The sequence below is a fragment of the Abramis brama genome (assembly GCF_963993115.1).
Source record: "Abramis brama genome assembly, chromosome: 22".
NCBI classification, from domain to species: Eukaryota; Metazoa; Chordata; class Actinopteri; order Cypriniformes; family Leuciscidae; genus Abramis; species Abramis brama.
In genome coordinates, this window is record NC_139984.1 from 8850489 (window position 1) to 8875569 (window position 25081).

The 25081-nt window shown below is 38.7% G+C and overlaps 1 protein-coding gene across 1 annotated transcript in view; it reads right to left on the minus strand.

Annotated features, from left to right (window-relative positions):
* The window catches only part of tspan2b (tetraspanin 2b), a 37398-nt gene extending 14797 nt beyond the window's left edge, over positions 1-22601 (minus strand). The window contains exons 1-2 of the mRNA XM_084099576.1: positions 22386-22601; positions 7661-7760 (exon numbers count right to left, since the gene is read on the minus strand). Coding sequence (XP_083955702.1) covers positions 7661-7760; positions 22386-22454 — 169 coding nt within the window. The 5' untranslated portion in view covers positions 22455-22601. The remainder of the gene's footprint in view (positions 1-7660; positions 7761-22385) is intronic.
* Between the last annotated feature and the right edge of the window lie 2480 nt (positions 22602-25081).

A 25081-nucleotide genomic window follows, 5' to 3' on the forward strand; every position in this document is an offset into this window, starting at 1 on the left:
ACTTACAGCCACTGAGTTAGAAGCACTGAAATGAAAATTAAGCAATTTAATCATCTGTGGAACGGGCAGGACTCGAAAAACTCCAGCCAATCATTTCCAAGACCACCTAGAATCATTGGACAGTAAGTTCATCAATCAAACGGTCGTACCATACCCCCCTCCCCCATCCCCCTCCCTCCACATGAATGGGTGGAGTCAGGGCCAGCGTTGGAGGAAAGAAGGTAGGACCATTTGAGTTGTGTATTTTCAAAATCTGCCGGCCGTTTTGCAAATCCCATACCCTACCTTTAAGGTCTGTGTGGAGGACGTGAGCCGAGTTTTAAAAAACAGAAGATCAGGAAAGCTTCAGGCCCAGACCCAGTTTTCACTTTTTTATTAAAAGTCTGCGTTGACCAACTGGTCTCAATCTTGTGAAGAAGGAGCAGTGTGAAGTTCCCTGCTGCTTCAAATGCTCCTCTATCATTCCAGTCCCCCCCAAAAAACAAAATCATTACAGCTCGATACATCATTGGACTTATTGACTACAGACCTGATGCTCTCACATCAGTGGTCATGAAGTCATTTGTTGGCCAGCCTGAAGGACATCACTGGACACTTGCTGGATCCTCTTCAGTTTGCCTAGAGCAAACAGGTCTGTGGATGATGCAGTCAACATGAGACTGCATTATATCCTGCAACATCTCGACAGACCTGACTTGCGCAAGGATCTTATTTGTAGATATCAGTTCGGCTTTCAACACCATCAAACCAGATCTTCTATCATACAAACTGATCCAGCTTTTCGTGCCCACTTCAATCTGTCAGTGGATCACCAGCTTTCTGACAGATAGGCAGCAGCTAGTGAGATAATGGTGAAACTCACATCCAGGACCCACACTATCAGCACTGGTGCTCCTCAGGAGTGCGTCCTCCCCACTGCTCTTCTCACTGTACACAAATAACTGCACCTCTAAAGTGGAGTCATTCAGTGGAGATGATCGTGGACTTCAGGAGAAACACCCCAGCACTCCCCCACATACCATCAAGAGCAGCACTGTGGCAGCAGTGGAGTCATTCAGGTTCATGGGCAACACCACCTCTCAGGGCCTGAAGTGGGACAATCACAGAGACTCCATTGTGAAAAAGCCCAGCAGAGGTTGAACTTCCTTCACTAGCTGAGCCACAGGAGCTGCTGACACAGTTCTACTCAGACGATATTGAGTCTATCCTCTGCACTTCAATAACTGTCTGGTTTGGAGGCTGAACCTGTACTGGAGACATCAGAGGACGGTTCGGACTGCTGAGAGGATTATTGTTGCCCCCCAGTCCAACCTCCAGGACCTGTACTCTCCAGAGCGAGGACAAGGGCAGGTCAAATCATCACAGTCTCCACTCACCCCCGGCCACAACCTATTTGAACTGTTGTCGTCCGGACAGTGCCACAGATCACTATAGGCACAGGAACAGTTTCTTCTAGGCTATTTCCCTCTTGAACAGTTAAATGCCTTCCAAGTACAATATCCTTGTAAATTCATTAAGTCCTATTTATTCATATTATTATTCACAATACTGTAAATATGTTCAGTATCTGTACATTTTTATAATGACTAATCCTATCTGTGTCTAAAAATGTATTCTTAATTGTTATCATGTGTCTTGTTATATTTATATACTGGAAGCTTCAATACCAAGGTAAATACACTTTTGTGTGCAAACTCACTTGGTAATAAAGCTCTTTCTGATTTCTGATTGTTCAGCGGGAAGTAATATAACCGGATCACCAGCAGAGGGAAGCACAAGCGTTATATGAGTCCTTTTGTGAGATGACAGCATGTTTTTGAGAACAGCGAGACCGCACACAACACTTAAAGATGATGTCATTAACTTTCACTCCAGCCTCTTCCATCATCTTATTATCCTCATTAGAGAGAACAGAAAGAGGGCAAGGGGTGTATGAATTCCCATCTGCCCCAACAACAGAGAAAAAGCTGACAGGTTCAGCATCCTCAGACTCTAGCCTCAAAATGTAATCGAGAGACATAAGCTCTTTAGTTCATGAGGAGTTCTTCCTGAGCCATTGTAATTATGCTACAGGAGACCTGGGACAGGTGGGAAGTCTGGAAATGAGATATAAACTCTCTTGAGAGAGAGAGATAGAGAGGAGGATGTTGCCTCCCTTTTTTATTATGCAGGATAAAAAATTACAGATGTTGATGTTAAGTAATTACAGTGCTTCCAAAGTCATGCTGTAGTGTGTATGATATTCCTCAAACATTCTGGTCAGGGACAGGGTATTAACAGTTTCAAAAGTTGGGGGTCTTTTGGACTCTTTTGAATGTTTTTAGAGAAGTCTCGTGCTCACCAATGCTTCATTTATTTAATCAAACATACAGAAAAACAGTAATATTGTGATAGACTGTACTAATACTTACTAATGGCGCTTTTCCACTGCATGGTACGGTACGGCTCGGTTCAGTACGGCTCACTTATGGCGCATTTCCACTGCATGGTACGGTACGGTACGGCTCGCTTTAAATGGTACCGGCTCTGTTAAGCTTCCAAGCGTACCGTACCGATACTAAAATGTGACGTGAAAACACTGCAGATCACTGATTGGTCAGACAGAATCATCACTACCAGCGTCATTGTATTTACGACACGAGACACTCCCGCTAGATTTAAATAGCCAGTAGACAACAGCCAATGCTGTAGCGCCTGTTTTAAAAGTATTTGCTTAAAAAAAAAAAAAAAAAAAAAGAGTATAAACTTCAAAAAAAGAAATGGCTGAATCGTGGTCAGTGGACGAGGTGCAGACGTTCCTCTCGTTGGTTGCCGAGGAGTGGATGGGGAAACACGGAATGAAAAATTCGCATTTAATATGATGATATCATGGCAGTAGAGACGGCAACTATAACGATCAGTCCCACCCACTTTGAAGCGGTACTAACTGCAGTGGAAAAGCAACCGAGCTAAAGCGAACCGAACCGTGCCGTACCAAGTCGAGTCGTACCACGCAGTGGAAAAGCGAAGCGAGCCGAACCGTTCCGCGCCGAGTCGAACCGTACCGAGCCGTACCATGCAGTGGAAAAGCGCCATTACTTACATTAGCATAAACTTTGATTTATATATATAACTCCAGTCTTATGTGTACTATCAGTTTTTGGTTGTTTATGGGTCAAAGAACTGCTTTATTTTATTGAGCAGACTGTTGGATATTTAGCCAATTTCACAAGCCAGTAGGCCACAAGTACAAAGCTATAGGTAATCACAGCCTTGCTGATATTTTGAAAAGTGTGATATTAGCCACTTTCCGACCGGAGGAACCTTTTCACAGTTCCTAGAACTATTGGCTAAAGTACCCGGATATTGGCGTGTTCGCACCGCAGGAACTAGGAACGATTTTAGTTCTAGGAACTCCATTTGTAGGAACTAATTTGGGTCCTACTTCAGAGTAGGGTATAAACCAGCACTATAGGAACTATCCGTGACGTTAGTGTACGCTGATTGACCGAACGCACGCGGAACATCAGCACCCGCCATTTTTAAAACAGCTAGAATGTAAACACACAGATTATAGCCTATATATTTACTCCATAAACTATACAAACATGGAAAACAGTGATATATGGGTCTCTAAACCTTTATGCTGAAGAGAAAATCCAACGCAACTTTGAGGGGACCAAGCCAAACATGATTATGTTTATCTGCCCAGCTAGCAACACTGGACATCAACCACACAGCATAGGCTAATAACCTTTTTTCATATACTGTCTACTTTCTATAACAGTTCTATCTAATAAGATATTAAACAGTACTGTTAGACAGATTGCTAACTAATAAACACAGAGAATGCGAGCATTGTTTGCTCTGGCGTTCTCAGCGCCGCCAAAATAAAGGTCCGTCGCGCCGTCAAAATAAAAGTCACCGTGCTTGCGTCACTCCCTTACCCCTCCTACCAGTTCCTATGGCCACTTGGCCAGTGCGAACGCAAACAGCAAAACCGAGTTTGGGGGAGAGTAGTTCTTAGAACTGTTTAGAAGTGGACAGTTCCTAGAACTAAGTTCCTATAACTACTTGGTCGGAAAGCGGCTATTGATTTGAACAGAGAAGAGTCCCAGCTCTTCAATCAAACATTAGAAGCCCTTATAAAAGTAATAGCACAGCTCTCCTCAACAAGTGGCATGATTTAAGGTTTCATTCATTTCTTTAACACAAATAATCCTTAGGTTTAATGATTAGGAACTATGAGAAATGGTGATACTTGTCTTTGCAAACATCACTAAACAGAAGCATACAAAACATGTTTTTTCCCGGAACATATACTTCTTCTGGGCTGAGAGTGTTACTTACTCAAGCTCAAAAGCCTCTTACCAGAATCTCCAGAAAAAAAAAGAAGCAAATTAGAGCGGAAACTAAAATAAAGTGTTACAGAAAGAGTGCAACAACTTTTATCTTCCCTCTTGACTAAAAACAATCTTGTCACACGCTGGTAATATTTACACCGTTGCCACAGCTGTGGAGAAGACCATACTTTGTCATTGCTAACTCTGTAATCTAAAAGTCATGTAAAATGTGTGTGTGTGTGTGTGTGTGTGTGTGTGTGTGTGTAGACAGAGAGGACTATGAAGCCTGAACTGTTCACTGTCAGCATTGTCAGATGGTTTATTCCAAGGAGCGATTAAGGTTTGTCAGGTTAGGTCCCGTTAACCCCTGCTGCTAGATACTGAAAAAACATCTTTCTTTATCTATGGCCATTACAAATTATTTAAGTATTCTGAAAAAATATAATTAAAGCAACAGTATAATGCAAAAGTTGGACTTATATAGTAAGTCTATAAATATAATTGTATGTGGGTTGTATTTGTATTTAAATGTGACAAACAGGTTGTAATAAGTGTGTGTGATGCTTTAAAATTATCATGTGGTTTTATGACTGTGGGTTGCAACTCTTCATCTGAGCTGATGATGAACTAAAATGATTTGTTGGTTTAACTTAAAAGTAAGTTACCTGGTTGCCTTAAAATTTTAAGTTCATTGAAATTTAAATTTTGAGTTAATACAATGAAGGAGATTGGTTTAATCAACTGAAAATCAAAATATTATGTTATCTGAACCACATTAATTACTTAAGTTGATTTGACAAAGAAAAAAGTTGTGATGATAAATGATAAAAAAATATATTTTTTTTTTTACTCTCTCACACTGGCTTCTCTTCACAGCTTTTAGTACTAAAAGCCACAAATGAGGTTGATGTCACTGACTGAACCAAGCTGGAGGAGGGTGTTGGAGGATAAGTATATTTTCTGACATCATGGAAGTAAATGCCCTCCTCTGCATCTAGATATAGCATTGCATGACCTCTCTCTTTCTCACTATCCCACAAGGTTGAACAGTTGCTACAGAAAACCTGAAGTCTTGCGGTTTCCTCCAAGTAAGCACAATTTGAAATGTCACTTCCTGTTTTCAGAAACACCCAACCTTTGAAATGTACAAGAACTCACTGTGTCTCACGAGGGCTGGGCAGAAGGCGGTGGAAACTTCACCACCCTGAGTGGCCTCGGATGTTTCCATCCACTACCAATAAACACTAGCTCTGTCTGTCATACATTTATTTCTGTTTTACAGTATGAGCTACATTGGCATCCAAAAACTCCACTAAATCACTAAACCACTAAATAAAAAAACGTTTTAATTTAATTTAATACATATTTGTCAGAAGTGTTTATACATATATATACATACATATATATTATGATTTATATTAATTAAAGGTGCTCTAAGCGATGTTGGGTGACGTCACTTCTTGTTGTTATTGTCAAACAAAACGGAGGCTAGCTCGACCCTCCCTCCTCCTCATCCCGTCCCCCCACCCCCCTCCCTTCCGTTCTTCCTGAAACAGAAACGGAAACTTTTCCAATGTAAATTCGGGACTTTGCGCATTCCTTCTCCTTTTCCCTCTTCTTTGCTATTTGTTCATCGGAACGTCATCTCTTTGGTCATGTGTCGGCCATATCAAAATTCAAGAGAATATAATTCTAACGTTAGTCGTTGTCTAGGACATCTCTCCTCTAGCTAACTTCCCTCTTCATGCTTCTCTGTCCTCCACTCCCCACACCCCCCTTCATGTGCTCGCGCACTAACCCCCCACCCCCAAATCATTCTTGTCGGTGATTGGCTGGAACACTGTTTGTTATGTTTTGTGGTCCAGGCTGGGCCAGTTTGTTTTTGTTGCCATTTGTGGAGCCTGGGCTGTCTACAGAGACCGCGTTTTTTTTACAGTGTGTTCAGGGGACAGGCAGCTAGCGGATAGTGAGGAGATGTTTGCGATATGTGACAAAAAATTTCAGCCTAAAAAACGTGTGACATCACTTAGAGCGCCTTAAAGGTGCAATGTGTGATATTTCTGAGGATCTATTGACAGAAATGCAATATAAGATCCATAACTATGTTTTCAGTGGTGTATAAAGACCTTACTTAATGAACCGTTATGTTTGTATTACCTTAGAATGAGTAATTTATATCTACATAACCGCGGGCACCCCCTTCTATGAAGGTCGACATATCGTGACGTCATGTTTCTACCGTAGCCGACAGCGAACAAACAGTGCTACAGAGTGCGTTTCGTCACTAAGTTGAATGAGAAGCAGCAGAAAAAGACGCAGCAGAATACTCAGGTTGTCCCTGACTCTGCAAACGTGGAGAAAAACATGCTGTCTGAACGACGCCTCGGACATCGTAACATTAGCTATTTCCCCTTACCTAGTTGCTTTGATGCTCTTATCCATAGCTCTTATCTTATACTAACTAGCATGGAAACAGGCTATGGTAAAGTCAGTGAATAAAAAACTAACACAATGATGAACAAGTAAAAATAATCGCAATAACATGTGGTTTTACTGAATAATTAAGTAAATATAATTTAATATAAAATATAATATAGAGAAACCTCATTGCTTGACTTGCTCCTCTCTGCTGACTCAGACGACATCTTCCGATCCTACATTGGCCACCGTAGCTTCTCATTCGAGTTTGCAATTTGAAGGATTGGCCTTGAGTGACTGACTGTTTGCAATTCGCAAATCTCACCACTAGATGCCGCTAAAAATCACACACTGCACCTTTAAATTATAGTTATTATAATTAATATTTATGTCATAATGATTATTTTTTTTAACTATTTTCAAGTGTAAGTTTTGAATCACATAATTTCAATGATCTCAGCTCCACTGTATATTTAAATATATGGTTTCGCACCCCCCTGGTGCCCGAGAGCGGAAAAAACGGGTCGGCGTCAGGAAGTATCGCGTGATATCAGGTCTCGTGATGTAACGAATTGCTTGACGGCACTGCACACGTACACGCCCCCATTCAAGCACCGGCTAGCTATAAGCAAAGGGCAACGATAGATTGAGTTATGGCTGAGGCTGTAAAAAAGATGCAGAAAGCTAGGAAATCTTTGTGGAAAATGGCCTTCTCAGCTGCCATAGTTGCAACTCTTGCGTCATCAGAACAGTGTGTTCAACGCATCACCGTTTCTGTTTAAAAAACGTTGTGCAACGTTTTGTGAGGGCTGAACGCAGCCCTGGACATTGCCCTTTATAACAATGCAAAAAAGGAGGCATCCGGATTTTTGTATGTCCATGGAGAAGTAGTCATGAAATATTATCAAGTGACTGCTTACCGATAAAGAAGGTATCAGGCCCGTCTTCTCCTAAAAGTGACACGGTATTTGGATCAAGTCTCAGCCAGAGTCCCACAGCCAGAACCAGCGAGCCCATCAGCTGCAAGACCAAGAGCAACAAAAATCTTTAGAAGAAATCCTTTCAAATCCAAATCTGCTTTTTTATTCTTGGAACACAAAAAAAAGAGACATTTTTGAAGAATCATTATCAGACAAAATTAATGAGCAACATATTATGTTGATATGTGCTAAATGACGTTAGGCCAACTAAATTAAATTCTTCAAAATGAATTAATTTTACAATAAATAAATAAAACATTTCAGACCTTTATCTAAGGCATTAAAAGTATGTACTCTCTGACTTATGTTTTCTCTTAGTTACGGAGAAGTGGCACAGATATTTTTCCACTCTGGCAGGATCCTTCAGGTCTTAAATCTAGTAAGACAGACCGCAGAATTCAGGCACCATCACTCTTAAAAGAACTCTTATTACTGATGATAAAGAAAGCAGACATTCATCAGTCAAAGCACATTCAAAAGATCATCCGTTGGTTTGAGTAGAGTCTGATTCAATTTACAATGTCCCTCCCAGTTTTACGCTCTTGGTCTCCTGCCACCACTGGGCTTCATAAATGGGTAACACATGTTAAAATGGGCTTTTGTGTAAAACCAATACCTCTGAGATGTCTCAGGTCTAAAGGGCAAAGGCTATCTAAAGCTGTGAAAATCATACTAAAAGTTAAATAGAAATCCATGAGAATGATGCAAGACAGGCAAGACTTTCCTCACCCTGTCCTGAGTCCTCCAGCTGTCATACAGCACACCCCCCTTCGGGAGATGCAAGCCCTCAAACACTCAGTAACCCACTGCAGTGTAACATCATCCGGCTGACTTCAGTGCACTGCCCCACCCTGGGTCGCCCCACACCCCCCCTCCCTCCAGAGATCAGGGTTTATCTGTAGGACAAAAGACCAACTGTCTGTCTGTTACACACTACGCTATACAAGACAATGAGCGAGTGTGTCTGCGCGTGTGCTTCAATAATATTCCCTAAAATATATTCATTACACACACAAAAATGTGTGTGTGTGAATACAAACATACATACAGTATATATATATATATATATATATATATATATATATATATATATATATATATGCAGAATACAAAATAATAAATATTGCAACAGGATTATACTGTATGTCTGGAAACATATTTGCATCTTATTAATTAGTGACTGTGACAATGTGGACATGCTCTGTAAAAAATTATATTCTTACTCGTTATCTTTGTCTTGTTCTTTTGGCATTTTTTTTCAATACTTTTAAGTCTAAACCTCTCTAAATGTATTAGTTACTATAAACTAGTCTAATGTTTAAAAGTTGAGGTTTGGTACTGTAAGACTTTTTAATATTTTTGAAAGAACAAAATACAGTAAACATTTTTAATATTGTTAACTATTATTACAATTTGAAAGAAGTTTTAAATTTTACTATATTTTATAATGTAATTTATTATTTGATGGCAAATCTTGATTTGATAATCAAGAAACATATTATTATATAGGCCTATACATATATTATTTTGCTGCTTCATATTTTTGAAGAAAACGTGATGCATTTTTTCCCAGGATATTTTGAGGAAAAGGAAGTTCAAAATGTCAGCATTTATTTGAAATAGAAATATTTAGTAACATTATAAATGTCTTGATCAATTAATCAATTTAATGCATCTTTGCTGAAAAAAAATAAAAACAATTTCTTAAAATAAATAAATAAATAAATAAATAAATATACTGACCCCAAACTTTTGAACAGTAAATAATAATGTTATACAAATAACATAATAAAAAAATAATAAACAATAATTACAAGTAATATCCAATGACTTTGCTTTAAATGTAAATACTATAGTAAACGCAAAAATAACAAACAAAAGAATCATAAAGTCTCTCATACTGAGTCTAACAGCTTTAGGCCATGCAGTTTCCACAGTTACCAATTGTTTGTTGGGTCACTTTTTATTTTCAAGGGGGATTTTACATGTATGGAAACAAGATTTGGCTTTTTCAAGTTTATTGGGAGTTTTATGGTGTCTTTAAACAGACAATTTCTGAGCACATTTTTATGTAATTTCCATAATTTCTGCAACAAACAGAGCTTTCATTTGTAGCAAAAAAAAGAAAGAAAAAAGGCCACGATTAAACTACCAGACATTTCTTTGATGTTTCATGTTCCAAGTGACCAGATGAATGTAATATAAACTAAATATCATGAGATCATGTGTCTATATTATTTAATGAAGAACTTGCAGCAAACACAAAAACACCAATTATATGCTGGAAAAGAAGGTGGAACATTTCAAACTGAGACATTACGAAACAAGAAAAAAAGAAAGACGGGGGGAAAAAAAGAACGAAAGAATTGGTCAACCCAAACCCAGGAAAAGCTGATTAGATCTCCTGGTGGAAAACAGAATCCAGTCAGCTCAGAGAAGTTTCCGCATAAAACAGTAGGCAAAAAGTCCCTGGATGACCTCCTTCTTCTGGCGAGATCCTGAAGTGTGCATACGATGGACACTATATTATCCCATGAGGCCGTGGGAGAGGATTTGTGAATGGCAGTGAAGCGATGCAACTGAAACTGGTAGATCACATGATAATGACAACATGGCGAATGTAGTACGTCCAGATATTATATATCTTTAGGTTCTGTGTTAAAAATGACATTGTGAACACTTAGTGAATCAGGACTAGATGTATTATTTTCTTTTTTTGGGTTTGGACCAAAAAAACAAGAAAACTGAACTACAAGTGTGAACACACCCAAAATAAACCTGACTACTAGGCCTACATCTTGACATTACATCAACTAAAGTGCATTTTAAAGGTCTGTTTAGATAGAAACATAACTGCACAATTTCCAATTTGGGAAATGAGGTTCTTGCAAAGTTATTATGGCAAATTAGGCTGTAATGACATGAGGGTTGTAGTATTGAGGCGTGTCAGTGGAACGGGAGAGTGCTCTATTGTCTCACTCTGAGGGGTGTGGTCAGAGAACATCAGGGGACGCTCTCCACACACACACACACACACACACACACACACACACACTACACTGTACCCGACCACCTGCTGTTGCTTCTTTGTGTAATTATGGCCTTACATTACCACAAGCTGAAGCAAAACCTCTCAGTGCCCAGTTTTTCACACATTTTCCTTTCCATTTGTGTCTGCCAGCCTGAGGCGCGAATTTAAGAGCATAGTAGACCAATCCCAACAAACTGGGTCATCTGACCAATCAGAGCAGAGTAGACCAATCCCAACAAACTGGGTCATCTGACCAATCAGAGCAGAGTAGACCAATCATAACAGACTGAGCCACCTGACCAATAAGAGCATAGTAGGGCTGTGACGGTGGCAGTTTTTTACCACCGCGGTGGTAATGGACCCAAATACCGGCGGTGTTGCGGTGTTTGGGGGGTTGTTTTGAAATAAATAAATAAAAACAAAGAAACAACACAATAAAGCCTCTAAAGCATTGCAATAAATATCAGTAAATACTGGTAACTTACATAATATAATAAATCTATTCTATTTAAGAAAAATCTTAATCTATTTAAGAAAAAAAAAACGTTTGTTTAATATTTCCACACAAAGACGCGTGATACAGCCTACCGCTCTGCGCTTTGAGAGGGATGTGGGACACGAGCAGGAAAGAGACCATCAATCTCTTTTCTGATATCTTCATGTTTTCTACTTGTAAAAGGTATGAAGAGCGAATTTTATCTTCCACATGGGCAAGACATTTAAAGCTATGTTTGCGCGCTGCCAGAGAAAGCCAAACTAAAATCACCCGCGCGTGTGAAACGCGCTTTACAAATGAACTTGACGCGCCTATACCAATATGTCTAATAACAAGCACAAACTGTGTTAAAAAGAATTTGACGTAGGCTACATGTAAAAAATGTAGGCTATATCTGTCCTACAGCGTTTTTTCTACTTTACCACAGTAAAGAATACGAAAATAATCGACCTAAAAGCGAACAAAGGAAGAAACGTTTATAATCCCCTTTGGAAATGGGTGACGCGAGTGAAGGTATGGGGAAAGAAAAAAGAGATTCCATGCAGGGATGAGTCACGATTTTTGAATATTCGATTATGTTCTAATGTCTGTTGTGCGATCATTCTCTAAAATAAAATCTCCATGTTCTGGTGCTGATGCGGTTGACGCGTTCATGTGGGTGACGCTGCCAATAACGCACACAACAGCTGTCACAAACCGGCAAAAGTAATGATTATGAACGTGTCAAATATAGCAAGGAGACATTTGAATTGTTTATTAATAAAGTGGGTTTTTTTGTGTCAGTGTTGGGCTGCAAAGATGAAGTTGACGATGCTCACTCGTCATCTTCGCAGTGAACGCGTCTATAGAGAGAATTGCACACTATACGGAATACATAAACATATGCTAGTCGGTTTATTTTCGTTTTTAATTGTTTTGTTTAAAAGTAGACAATTCAACTTTCTATATGGAATAACTAATGGAATATTTTTAAATTCGCTGATTATCGGGTGAAGATCGCAAACCAGAATTCAAAGCCGACAAAGTTTAAATTTATGGACTCACGCACAACTCTCTCATTCGTCATGAATTCAAACTTTTCCATGGCTGCGCCTGCAATATAACATTTAATTGCTAACCTATTATTTATTTTGTAAACAAAGCTTTGTGTGTCATAATATTAATGTAAAACAGCATTCACATACAATCTTTTTTTTTTTTGCAAACCACCGCCGGTACTCCTCAGCCACCGCGGTGGCGCTTTACAACCGCGGTGGTGCGGTTGTCAAGTTTACCGGCACAGCCCTAGAGCATAGTAGACCAATCACAACAGACTGGACCATCTGACCAATCAGAGCAGAGTAGATCAATCACAATAGACTGGACCATCTGACCAATCAGAGCAGAGTAGACCAATCACAACTGTCTGGGCCATTTGACCAATCAGAGCAGAGTAGACCAATCACAACAGACTGGACCATCTGACCAATCAGAGCAGAGTAGACCAATCCCAACAGACTAGACCATCTGACCAATCAGAGCAGAGTAGACCAATCACAACTGTCTGGATCATCTGACCAATCAGAGCAGAGAAGACCAATCACAACAGACTGGGTCATCTGACCAATCAGAGCAGAGTAGACCAATCCCAACAAACTGGGTCATCTGGCCAATCAGAGCAGAGTAGACCAATCATAACAGACTGAGCCACCTGACCAATAAGAGCATAGTAGACCAATCACAACAGACTAAGCCATCTGACCAATTAGAGCAGAGTAGACCAATCACAACAGACTGAGCCATCTGACCAATCAGAGCAGAGTAGATCAATCACAACTGTCTGGATCATCTGACCAATCAGAGCAGAGAAGACCAATCACAACAGACTGGGTCATCTGACCAATCAGAGCAAAGTAGACCAATACCAACAAACTGAGCCATCTGACCAATCAGAGCAGAGTAGACCAATCACAACAGACTGGGTCATCTGACCAATTAGAGCAGAGCAGACCAATCACAACAGACTAAGCCATCTGACCAGTTAGAGCAGAGCAGACCAATCACAACAGACTGGGACATTTGACCAATCAGAGCAGGGTAGATCAATCACAACAGACTGGGTCATCTGACCAATTAGAGCAGAGCGGACCAATCACAACAGACTAAGCCATCTGACCAGTTAGAGCAGAGCAGACCAATCACAACTGTCTGGGCCATTTGACCTATCAGAGCAGAGTAGACCAATCACAACAGACTGGACCATCTGACCAATCAGAGCAGAGTAGATCAATCCGAACAGACTGGACCATCTGACCAATCAGAGCAGAGTAGACCAATCACAACTGTCTGGGCCATTTGACCAATCAGAGCAGAGTAGACCAATCACAACAGACTGGACCATCTGACCAATCAGAGCAGAGTAGACCAATCATAACTGTCTGGGCCATTTGACCAATCAGAGCAGAGTAGACCAATCACAACAGACTGGACCATCTGACCAATCAGAGCAGAGTAGACCAATCACAACTGTCTGGGCCATTAGACCAATCAGAGCAGAGTAGACCAATCACAACAGACTGGATCATCTGACCAATCAGAGCAGAGAAGACCAATCACAACAGACTGGGTCATCTGACCAATCAGAGCAGAGTAGACCAATCCCAACAAACTGGGTCATCTGGCCAATCAGAGCAGAGTAGACCAATCATAACAGACTGAGCCACCTGACCAATAAGAGCATAGTAGACCAATCACAACAGACTAAGCCATCTGACCAATTAGAGCAGAGTAGACCAATCACAACAGACTGAGCCATCTGACCAATCAGAGCAGAGTAGATCAATCACAACTGTCTGGATCATCTGACCAATCAGAGCAGAGAAGACCAATCACAACAGACTGGGTCATCTGACCAATCAGAGCAAAGTAGACCAATACCAACAAACTGAGCCATCTGACCAATCAGAGCAGAGTAGACCAATCACAACAGACTGGGTCATCTGACCAATTAGAGCAGAGCAGACCAATCACAACAGACTAAGCCATCTGACCAGTTAGAGCAGAGCAGACCAATCACAACAGACTGGGACATTTGACCAATCAGAGCAGGGTAGATCAATCACAACAGACTGGGTCATCTGACCAATTAGAGCAGAGCGGACCAATCACAACAGACTAAGCCATCTGACCAGTTAGAGCAGAGCAGACCAATCACAACTGTCTGGGCCATTTGACCTATCAGAGCAGAGTAGACCAATCACAACAGACTGGACCATCTGACCAATCAGAGCAGAGTAGATCAATCCGAACAGACTGGACCATCTGACCAATCAGAGCAGAGTAGACCAATCACAACTGTCTGGGCCATTTGACCAATCAGAGCAGAGTAGACCAATCACAACAGACTGGACCATCTGACCAATCAGAGCAGAGTAGACCAATCATAACTGTCTGGGCCATTTGACCAATCAGAGCAGAGTAGACCAATCACAACAGACTGGACCATCTGACCAATCAGAGCAGAGTAGACCAATCACAACTGTCTGGGCCATTAGACCAATCAGAGCAGAGTAGACCAATCACAACAGACTGGACCATCTGACCAATCAGAACAGAATATGGGCCATCTGACCAATTTAATTAATTTCTTTTGAAACTTATATGCCATGTATTTAAATATATTTGTAATGAGTTTGTAATTTAGTACATTCAAAATATATGACTATATTAATTATATAACTTATTAATGTAATTTCAAATAACACACTACATTTCAAATTATAATCCAGTACTTTAAATGTGCTAGTTAACACATCAAAGTCTGATTTTCTGATTTTTTTTCAAGGTCTGAAACGTTTTTGAAAGTCTGGGTTTCTGACAAAGGTAAAAACAATAAAAAAACATACATGAAGGGCCAAGCCATTACACCAAGACAATTGTAATGAGACCTTCATCAAAGAAAAAGAAGAGTATATAAAAGTGCCCACACTTAAAGAGACACTCATAAACACGCACGCAACGCCCAGAGACAGCAACACACTAAGTGCACATCACACACACAGCCACAGATATCCCTACAGACATGAAGTCTTTCAAACGCCTAATGGTGTTTACCACAAAGCCACTCCTGTCCTGTTAGCATCAATTACCATAACTCATGTGCCTCTTCCTCTCCTAATGTGCTGGTCTTGTCCGGATCAAGTCTGTATGGTCGATAACAACTGGTGATTAAGAAATATAAACCACACCCGGGTCCAGTCAAGTCAAGCATGTTTAAAAACTGCAGAGTCTGACTATATATGCTGTACACCTATAGTTACACTTGCAATTTTATTTATAAAACGGATAGTTCCAGTCCTTGATTCTGATTGGTTGAGCCGCGTTCGAAGCCGTTGTAAATTACTCAACAAACACACACCTGTGACCGCATTATTAATATTACTGCGCAACTGCCGTTTGTGATTCTTTGTTGCTGCATGTGTTGCTTAGCAACCACTTTGGAACTACATTGCTTGGCGGAGGAATACATGTGTTATAACGTTTTATTACATGGCTTGGTTGAATTCTAATATAGAATGCGGTGTGTTATTTCTTGATAACAGGCCGCTGCTAAGGATAACACACCGTTGCCATGAAAAACAGAGCGTTGCTATGGACGCAGGATTCTAACCGTAGAGACGGAACGGACTATTTTCTTAAGCGGAAGCAATACAATCGTTTTTAAATCAATAAACTCCTTTTTAAATCAATATTTTGTGTCAAATTATTGATTTATTTGGTGGGTAGCCATGTAATAAGCGGGACAATGTAGAGCGAGGCGGTTGTTATAGCGAATACAACCCCTTCAGACTGATTCAAGACCTGATCAGCCTGTTGGGGTTGTATTCGCTATAACATCCGCCTCGCTCTACATTATCCCTTATATATTTTTAGTTGCTGGTGTTTATTTTATGAATAAAATAAATATTAAAATGAATATTTTTTATGGAGTAACCGTTTTATAAAAGCAATAAGCCCCTTGAAGCCGAGTTTTACAGTGGATTTAGAACAGCTAAAGGGGTTTTAGGCACTCTGCTCCGTGTCGTATAGCTAACAACGCCCCTTAGCTGCTCTAAATCCACTGTAAAACACGGCTTCGAGGGGCTTATTGCTTAAGTTTACTTCCAGTAGTGGCCTTGTTTATCTCAACACATCAACTCATCATTTTTATCATTATTGCAAAAAATTTGTTATAAGGCATCTAACTGGTTACCAAAAAAGGCATGGAAGCAGTACAGCCAAAAATAAAACATTAGGTTTCCTTTTTACTCAAAAACCACATTATTGCTGTCACAGTAAAGGGGAAACATAGAGTTTGTTGTCCTGTCTCACTTCATTTGTCTTCAGCGACAGTTTGCAGCTCTGACCTCACTTGTTTATGTCTTCCTGTCGGCTGTGCCAATCTGACAGCATTATTAATAATTAATCAGGCTCTCTGATTCAACACACATCAGGGGAATATGATTTCCATCCATGATAGGACAAATTCTGTTTGGATGTATGGGTACTGCATACACTGCAAACAAACAAACAAACAAATTAAATGAATCATGTCACAGATATCTTCATTTTTATTGAATCCGGATCTTTCCTAAATGAAGATGATGATCACTGGATCTTCACTGGATAATGAGCAGAGAACAAGCTAATGTAAACAAACAGCCAATGCATGCTAAATGCTGTCAGTCAGACAACATGAATGATAATAATTGTGAGATTAATGTGGCTCTAAACAGGCCAGAGATCATTATCCTCAACAATTTCCTCTCTTTGTCCTATTCTGTCTAGTCCAACTGTGCCCATTTTCCATGGCTGAGCTGCCAGGTTGTGAGCGAGAGGTTTTAGCTGGGGAAAAAAAAGAGACTGTTCTGAGGCTATTTAGGTTTTTGTGTCAAACTGAACAAAGCAGAGCTCTCATGCAGAGATGTTCCTCGAATTGATCCTTTCATTTACTGTCAAGAACATTCCGGCTACATTTTAAAGAGAAGCGGAGATTGTTAATCCAGGATTGTTAATCCAAGATCCTCTCAAAACAGAACTATGGGGATTTCAGCACTTCAGTTTGATAAAACAGGAATCTTGATCAAATAACTGTGTTGTATCTCTAAAAAGAAGAAGTTATTGAGCAAGAAGTTGTGTGTTTGCATAAATTTACTAACAATACCCCATTGCGCTCACTGGTTAACTAGGTCATGATCACCAACTGTCTCTCTTTAGCTCTCACACACACACAAACACACACACACACACACACACACACGCATGCAATCTTTAGCCCTTTTCTATCCTATTTCCCTGTCGGCCTCTTAATCAGGCTTGATATTCTCAAACTTCTATTCTTAACTTCTGTTTAACCACATTTTACTGTATTAAAAATAAAGGTTCCAAAAGGTCTTTTTTTTTGCAGTGATGCCATAGAAAAAACATTTTTGGTTCCCTAAAGAACCTTTCAGTGAACAGTCGATAAAGGAGGCCTAATATGGCATTTTACAAAGTCTTGATGTAGTTTTTTGGCTCTACTTGAATAGGTTTTCATGCTCGAATGTTAAAAAACACATTATTTTTCATATATTCTCCACTGTTGCAGCTCCTCTCTTCCCAGTCTGTCAGTAACGCTCTGTTTAGTTCCTGCCTCGCAGAAAAGCTCAGTGTGCTCTGATTGGTCGGCTGGATCAGTGTGTTGTGATTGGTCAAGCACTTCGAGTGTGTTTGAGAAATGTCCCGCCCCTTATCATAACCGTGAGTTTCAACACACTACTAACTCAACCAGGCCCCGCCCCTTTATTTTACGTATGCAGTGGACAGGAATTATTTAAATGAGGAATATTGTGATGTGTTCGTTGACGTTCCCAGGAGAAATTTTCAGGTTTCAGGGAGTTCAGAAACAGTGTTACTGATATAGAGAATAACTCCCGCTGGAGGAACTTTGTAACTTTGCAGAGCTTTTTCATGCCCAAACAGCAACACTACACACTAAAGAAAGTTGTAAAAAAGCATGATAGGTCCCCTTTTTTTCTTAGTGTGAAGAACATTTAAAAAACATTTCTATTCACACTAGTCCCTTATTCTGTACGGATCCAGAATGGAGATGGAGCTCAAAGGCCAGCAGAGCTTGTCTGGATGGCCTAGGAAAGCCACCAAAGCCTCACAGGAGCAGAGATTGGAAGTTGTGCTACGGCAATGTGGTTCACAGCCTTTTTCAAAACACTGATGAACATCGCAGGAGCTGCAGTGGAAAGAGTTACACTGAATACTACAGGAGCTACAGTACCTTTGACTGAAATATGGATGTTTTGGGATAACTGTTTGGAGAAGCTCAGATAAATGAATGTTTGGAATGAAATACTTAAGTACTGCTTACTGCACTGTATAAAACTGGCATAGGATTTTATTTGAGCCTATTTTCACTTGATATTTCAATTGCTAGTAAATGTCACTAATAATTACAAAGAAATGGCAAATAAAATAAAATTAAACATGACATTTTGAAGTAGAAATATTACAAAAATCCATGAAATTCACAGCAATAAAACAATTTAAGTTAATTGTTGTAAATTATGATTTAAAGCACTGTGTATTTTGGCATTCATAGGCATTTGATATACAAATATACAAATACACATTAAGATACATTGACAATATCTGTGATATGCTATTAATTTCCTACAGAAAATCATAAAGACTTGCCAATCAGTTTATGAATGCTTAAATACAGCGTTTTTACCTGATAAATTATATAATGCAACTTATTTTTTTACTGTAAATTTCATTGATTTTTAGTGTAATATTTCTGTGTTACTTTCATAGACTGTAAAAGGGTTACTTTCCATTTCTTTGTAATTTTTTGTTAAATGTACTTAATTATTTGTTTAAATTTTACAGAAATATACAAAGCAACTGCAAGTAACATTGAATTAAACATGAAAATTTGAGGCAGAAATATTACAATTTCTAAAATATTACAATATTTATATAAAAATTATATAAAGAAATTATATAAAATTAATATATTAAAAAATACAATTAAAATGGCAGCTGTGGTTGCCAGAACATTTTAGGTTTTACAGATTTAACTTAAATTTACAGTATTTTTTTTTATTTTTTTTCATTACTGATATAGTGTTAATATACCAACATGCTAAAATCTGTTTTGTATTTGTTTGTAAAACATACTCCAATAATCTTTGTTTTATTTACACCTTATATTTTTTAGTGTATGCAGCTTTTCAAACTGTACTATTCTACAGTTTTGTCACTGTATACAGTTATTTTGAATTTATTATATGCAGTTTTGTGTCTAAATTATTATTTTTTACATTTATATGCTCCATAAATAATCATTAATTTAACATTTTTTGCAGACTTAATACAATATGTCTTCTTTAATTTGCCCAAACAAGAATATTAGTTCAATTTAGATATGTTTGCTCTTCCAAAATTTTATTGACAGTGTACTTAAATTAACATTTTGGCAAATATAGTAGATCATCTAAATATTCAAGATTCAAGAACCTTTATTGTCACTATACAAAGTACAATGAAATTAGAGCAGTCTTTACAGTGCAATCACGTATTAGTGCAAGTTAAACGTCCAATTTAAATAATTTAAATAATTCTCTGTCAAGGCATTAGTGCAAATTAAGCCAGTTATTCCATAACGATGTATAAAGTAGAAAAGCCGTGTGAGTATTGAGTATTGCAAACTTATTGCACAGTTGTGGCAGAAAATCCGTAAGTGTTGCATTGTTTTGCATACTAATGGAGTGTGCAATAGTGTGCAGTCAAGTATTTCACAGATCTTTCAGATCATACAGATAGGTTATTGCACAATAGGCAGTAGATTACTGCATAAGGTATTGCACACAATGGGAGAGTAGTAAATGCAACAATAAGTCAACATATACTAAGTAGTATAGAATGTAAATAATTTTATGATTATATTTGTGATTAGAATGAACACAAGAGCTTGTGAGAATGAAATTTAGCTCCCGGTAGTTACTGGTAACTACATAAGATAAAGCATTTATTTAGCTTTCTTTATTTATACGTGTGTGTGTGTGCGTGTGTGTGCGTGTGTGTGTGTCAAACGGAAGGTCAAAGTGCCAGAGCAGCAGCTAAAGGGAAAATGTCACTTGCTTAAAAATCTGATGCTAAAATGGCTGAAATTGTGGGGGGGAAAATGCAGGAGATATGGTAATGTAATACAAAATACTAATAAAGTTTTACGAGAGCTCTGTTATTGTGGAAACAGAAACCGTTTCAAAATTTCAGACTTGTTTTAATGGGAATCTAGGCGTTTCTGTGCATAGATGTGCATAAACCACATTCATGTCAATTTACTGTTAACAGGCCAAACAGATACACCCAAAAGCAGAGCTCTCAAAACCTTTGACCAATGAATTTCCATGACATTGTTCACTATAGAAATACTGTGACAGAGACGTTTAAAGATTTGATTAATTTTAGTAATTTTTTCCTGTCTTTAAATTACTATTTTAAAATTCCTTGATATGTCCAGGTTTACCATGCATGCAGGTAAGACATTAACCAAGGCTTAAAGAAAAAGAAAAAAACACACCAAAATATAAATGCTGTTGTATTTAATTTCATTCCATTTTTTTTCATCCCAGATTTTCTAATATTTTATTCAAAGAGTAGTTATTCTAATCACTCACGTTGAGAATTTATTATAATACATGGTTACATGATTATTAATTAAAGCAAGGTTGCATATTTACTCCAGAAAATGTTTTACCATGAACTATCATGTGTAAGAAAAGTTTATGGTTAATCAGATACAAGTGTCCTCAATGAAAATTAGCCAGGCCTTCCTTAAACTGTGCTTCCCGTGCCGTAGTTAATGCTAATATATGCAGAGCAGTGTGTCATTCATGAATGAATCAGTGTTTTAACAAATCTTTTAAAACGTAGAAACCATTATCATGCACTTACTCAGTTCACTAAAGCCGTTTTAAAGCACCTGACTACTGCCATCAAAGACTGGCTATTTGCATGAAATAGCATTTCAAGTGGAGTCTGTGAAGGGAAATTGTATTGTTTATGCCAAACGAACGAACACACTGTTCATGGAATGAGTCGCTTCGTCTGAACGAATGAACTGGGACTTGTCAATGAACTTTAAAGTCTAGTTTAAAAGTAAATTGAATAACTGAATAAAAAAAATAAATGTTTTAATTCATTGTTTATGGATGAACTGAACTGAATGAATGAGGCGTCTTTCTTCAATGAACTGACTGACCCCTGCTTATTAACGAATTAGGCTTAATCGAATCTCGTTCATAAACTAGGATCTATACAGACCAACAGGGCATTAAAGCCAACATTAAACGGAAGTCTTTTCTTCTCTATTATGACATATTAGTGAAATGGCTTCTCGAACAAGAACAAATGTAGGGCGGGAATTGATTGGATGGGTGTGGTTTGCTATTGGTCGATCTAATGTGAGTGACAGGTTGTCCCGCCCTCAAGCTATCATCAGAGAAAAGAGGGAGGGGAAGTTACTTTGACTGAAGATTACAAGAGCACATTAATTAAAAATAATAATAATGACGTGCATGCATAAATCATTTGTAATAAATACTGCAATATTTGCACTCAAAAAAAAGGTACATTTTGATTTCATGGTGGACTGTCCAATGAGTGAATGATTCAATGATTTACTCATAATAAACAATGCTCACTGCTCGCCTCCTACTGGCATAACGATATCCTGCAGACGGGTTTACTGAACTTATCCAAGAGGTTTAAACGAATCTATTCACTGAACAGATTCAAAAGATACGAAGTCAGTGGGGAGAATCAAAACCCCGTCCTACAGAGCGCCAGTGTCCGGCTGCTGCCCTCCAAACAAACACACGCTGAAGGAAAAAGGGGCGGATTTTCCTCAGTGGAAAATCTGATTTGAGTCGTACGAGCAGAGACTCTCAGCCTCCCCCCGAATCAAGCTTTAAATTCCTGCAGAAGGTGTGTAAACACTCTTAACAGAACGAATATTTGACTTGAAAGTGCACAACAACTGGCTCCAGATAGCAAAATATAGACTACTAAAATACCTCACATGATGGCATGTAAATACAACACTACTGCATTAGGCTACTTACCCAGAATATAAAGTTGAACACGAAGAGGAGATATTTCACACATTTCATTCCGCCTTCAACTTTCCCCATGGTGAAGGTACAAAGTGAGCGACTTCTCTTTCAAAAACAGTGAAATGTGAAGATGCTGTTGTACTGCACGAGCTCTGTCAACATCTGTACGAGTAGCAGGCAGCGGGTGATTTCTTCAGCGCCTCTCTCTGACTGGCCCGCCCCTCTGAATAATGTGTCGGGGGGACTCGAGGGGGGTTCGGGACGGGCAATGCTCCATCCAGGCACTGCACAGTGGCTTCTTTCATGGGACTGCGCGATCCCAGTCAAAACAGAGAAAGCTTTTAAAGGCTTTTTGTTTGGAGAGCTACTGAGCACAAGTAAATAAACATTTAGTTTTCACTCTTAAAATCAATTTGAAAAATGGAATCATGAAACAACTAAATTATGAAATCAGAATAAACAGTGCCAAATCAGAAAACTCTAGCGGTCTAATTTAATATTATTTTGTAGGCTATTTGCAGCTTTAAAAATGTATTGGGTAGATGTCAATTTGACATGTTAAAGTCGGCATGAAACAGAATTTGCATATCTTTTCTTCCCTGTTGTGATGTTTAGCCTAGCTATGTGAGTGAAACGCCTTTTCAAACAAGAAAAAACATGTAGGGCGGGACTTGATTTTTTCCATTGGGAATTGATTGGATCGTTGGGGTTTGCTATTAGTCGATCTTATATGAGTGACAGGTTTAGTGGCATATCTAGAGGGTAGGCATGGGGTGGCGCTGGCCCCCCGAATTATGATTGGCTCCCCCTGGTGCCCCATTGGGCTATAGCAGTGGTTCCCAACCTTTTTTCCGGGAGACCCCTATTTTAACATTTAAAATCCTTAAGGACCTGTTACGTTTTTAATAAATGCAACAGCAGAAACATTAAAATAATAGCATTAACTACGGCCGGATTTGACTTACAACATAATGTTATTTATACTAACACACTACATGTTCACATAAATTATTGACCAAAATATTTTATGTTTAATGACAAACCTGACATTCCAGCCATTAAACCATTTTTAAGGAACAGGATGAGTCAAAATCATTCTAGGTATTTTATCAGCTAAATTAATAATTCTAGATACCTTATTATCCAAATTGTTTAGATTTTTAGAATGCACATTAGCTTATTTTCCATTAGCTGGTTAAAATTTACAACAGTGCATACAAATGTGGTCTAAGAGGCTGTTTACAAAACATCATTTTCAACTAAACACAGAAGACTTTCTATGCGTTTTGGCTTGGGCTGGGAATCAATTAATTTTTTTTAAACTAATTAATTGCACAATTTGCTGTAATTAATTGAAATTAATTGCATTTCCCCCAAGCTTGTAATCATCAATATTTAAACTTAGAATCACCTAATTAAATTAAACAACACAGGGAAAAAAAGGAACAGAAAATAGCCCTATATTAAAATAATATTAAACATCAATATATCAATATATTATTGTTTTTCAATAATCAATCAACATAATCAATTTAACAGTTTTTTTTATATTTTTTTTTACTAATTATCAAAATAAAATATAGTCCTACAAAGCTATTATTACCAGAGGATGTGATCAGAGCAGGTAATTTTACCATTGTTGCCCAGCATGGCTATACCAGCTCAGCAAACAGAAGTCTACTACAGAGAAATTTCACGTTATTTGAGCGGACTTTGCTTTTCCAGTGCGTGATCGGTACATGATTGGAGCGTTTGGGCCGTTAACGACAGAGCAGAACGTGCAGCGCAAACATGGAGCGGAACATTGAGCAGAGAGTGCAGCGCACCGACACACACACGGAACGGAAAAGACCCGCTCATGAAAGCTGCGTGAGAACCTGATCGCCGAACACGGAGGGGCGGGATGGCATATTTTCGCCCTTTTCAATAGCAGCCGCAACAGGAAATCATTCAAACGAGGCAAAAAAAAAAAGTGCTGCATTAATTGCGTTACTTTTTTTTAAACGTGTTAAACATCTCAAATTAATCAAATTAAAAGATTAACTCGTTAATTCCCCCAGCCCTAGTTTTGGCCCTTCATTTACACAACAACGGTGTTTTGGGTGCCTGAAAACGCAAACTTTTGAAAACGTGTTTCAAAGTGCAAGTTTTTGAAAACGGTCTCTGTGTAAACAACAAAAATGTGAATCTCTAAAGACGATGACGTCATGCACATGCGTATTACATGTTCAGTCTATAGTGTTTCATCGCCATCTAACGGCCTGGCAGCAGAATAAAGTGTTTTAGTCATTTTCATGGATCCGTGTGAATGGGAATCGTTTTGACAATGGTGTCGTCTGTACGCGGAAAACTCAAAGGAAAAACTTCCCCATTTTAAACATAATGTTGTCGTGTAAACGTACCCTCAGTTTCACAAACAAAAACTGCAGACAGGCTGAATGAAAATGTAAATCCACTCTCTGTAAGTAGGTGGCGCTTATGGAACAGCAGAAATAGAGCTGTGTCCCCGTTAACCTCCGTAAACAAAGCAGCACTGGACTTATAAACACTACGAGTTAAACAGAGGAAAGATGAAAAGAAAAGGCCATCAAAACTTTTCTTAAGGCTGTCAGTTCCTTTTAGAGATACATTCATAGAATTCATTCATTCTTTAATTCATATAATTTCCCTCAGCACTTGGTTGTAAAGGTTGTAAGACCTCTCAC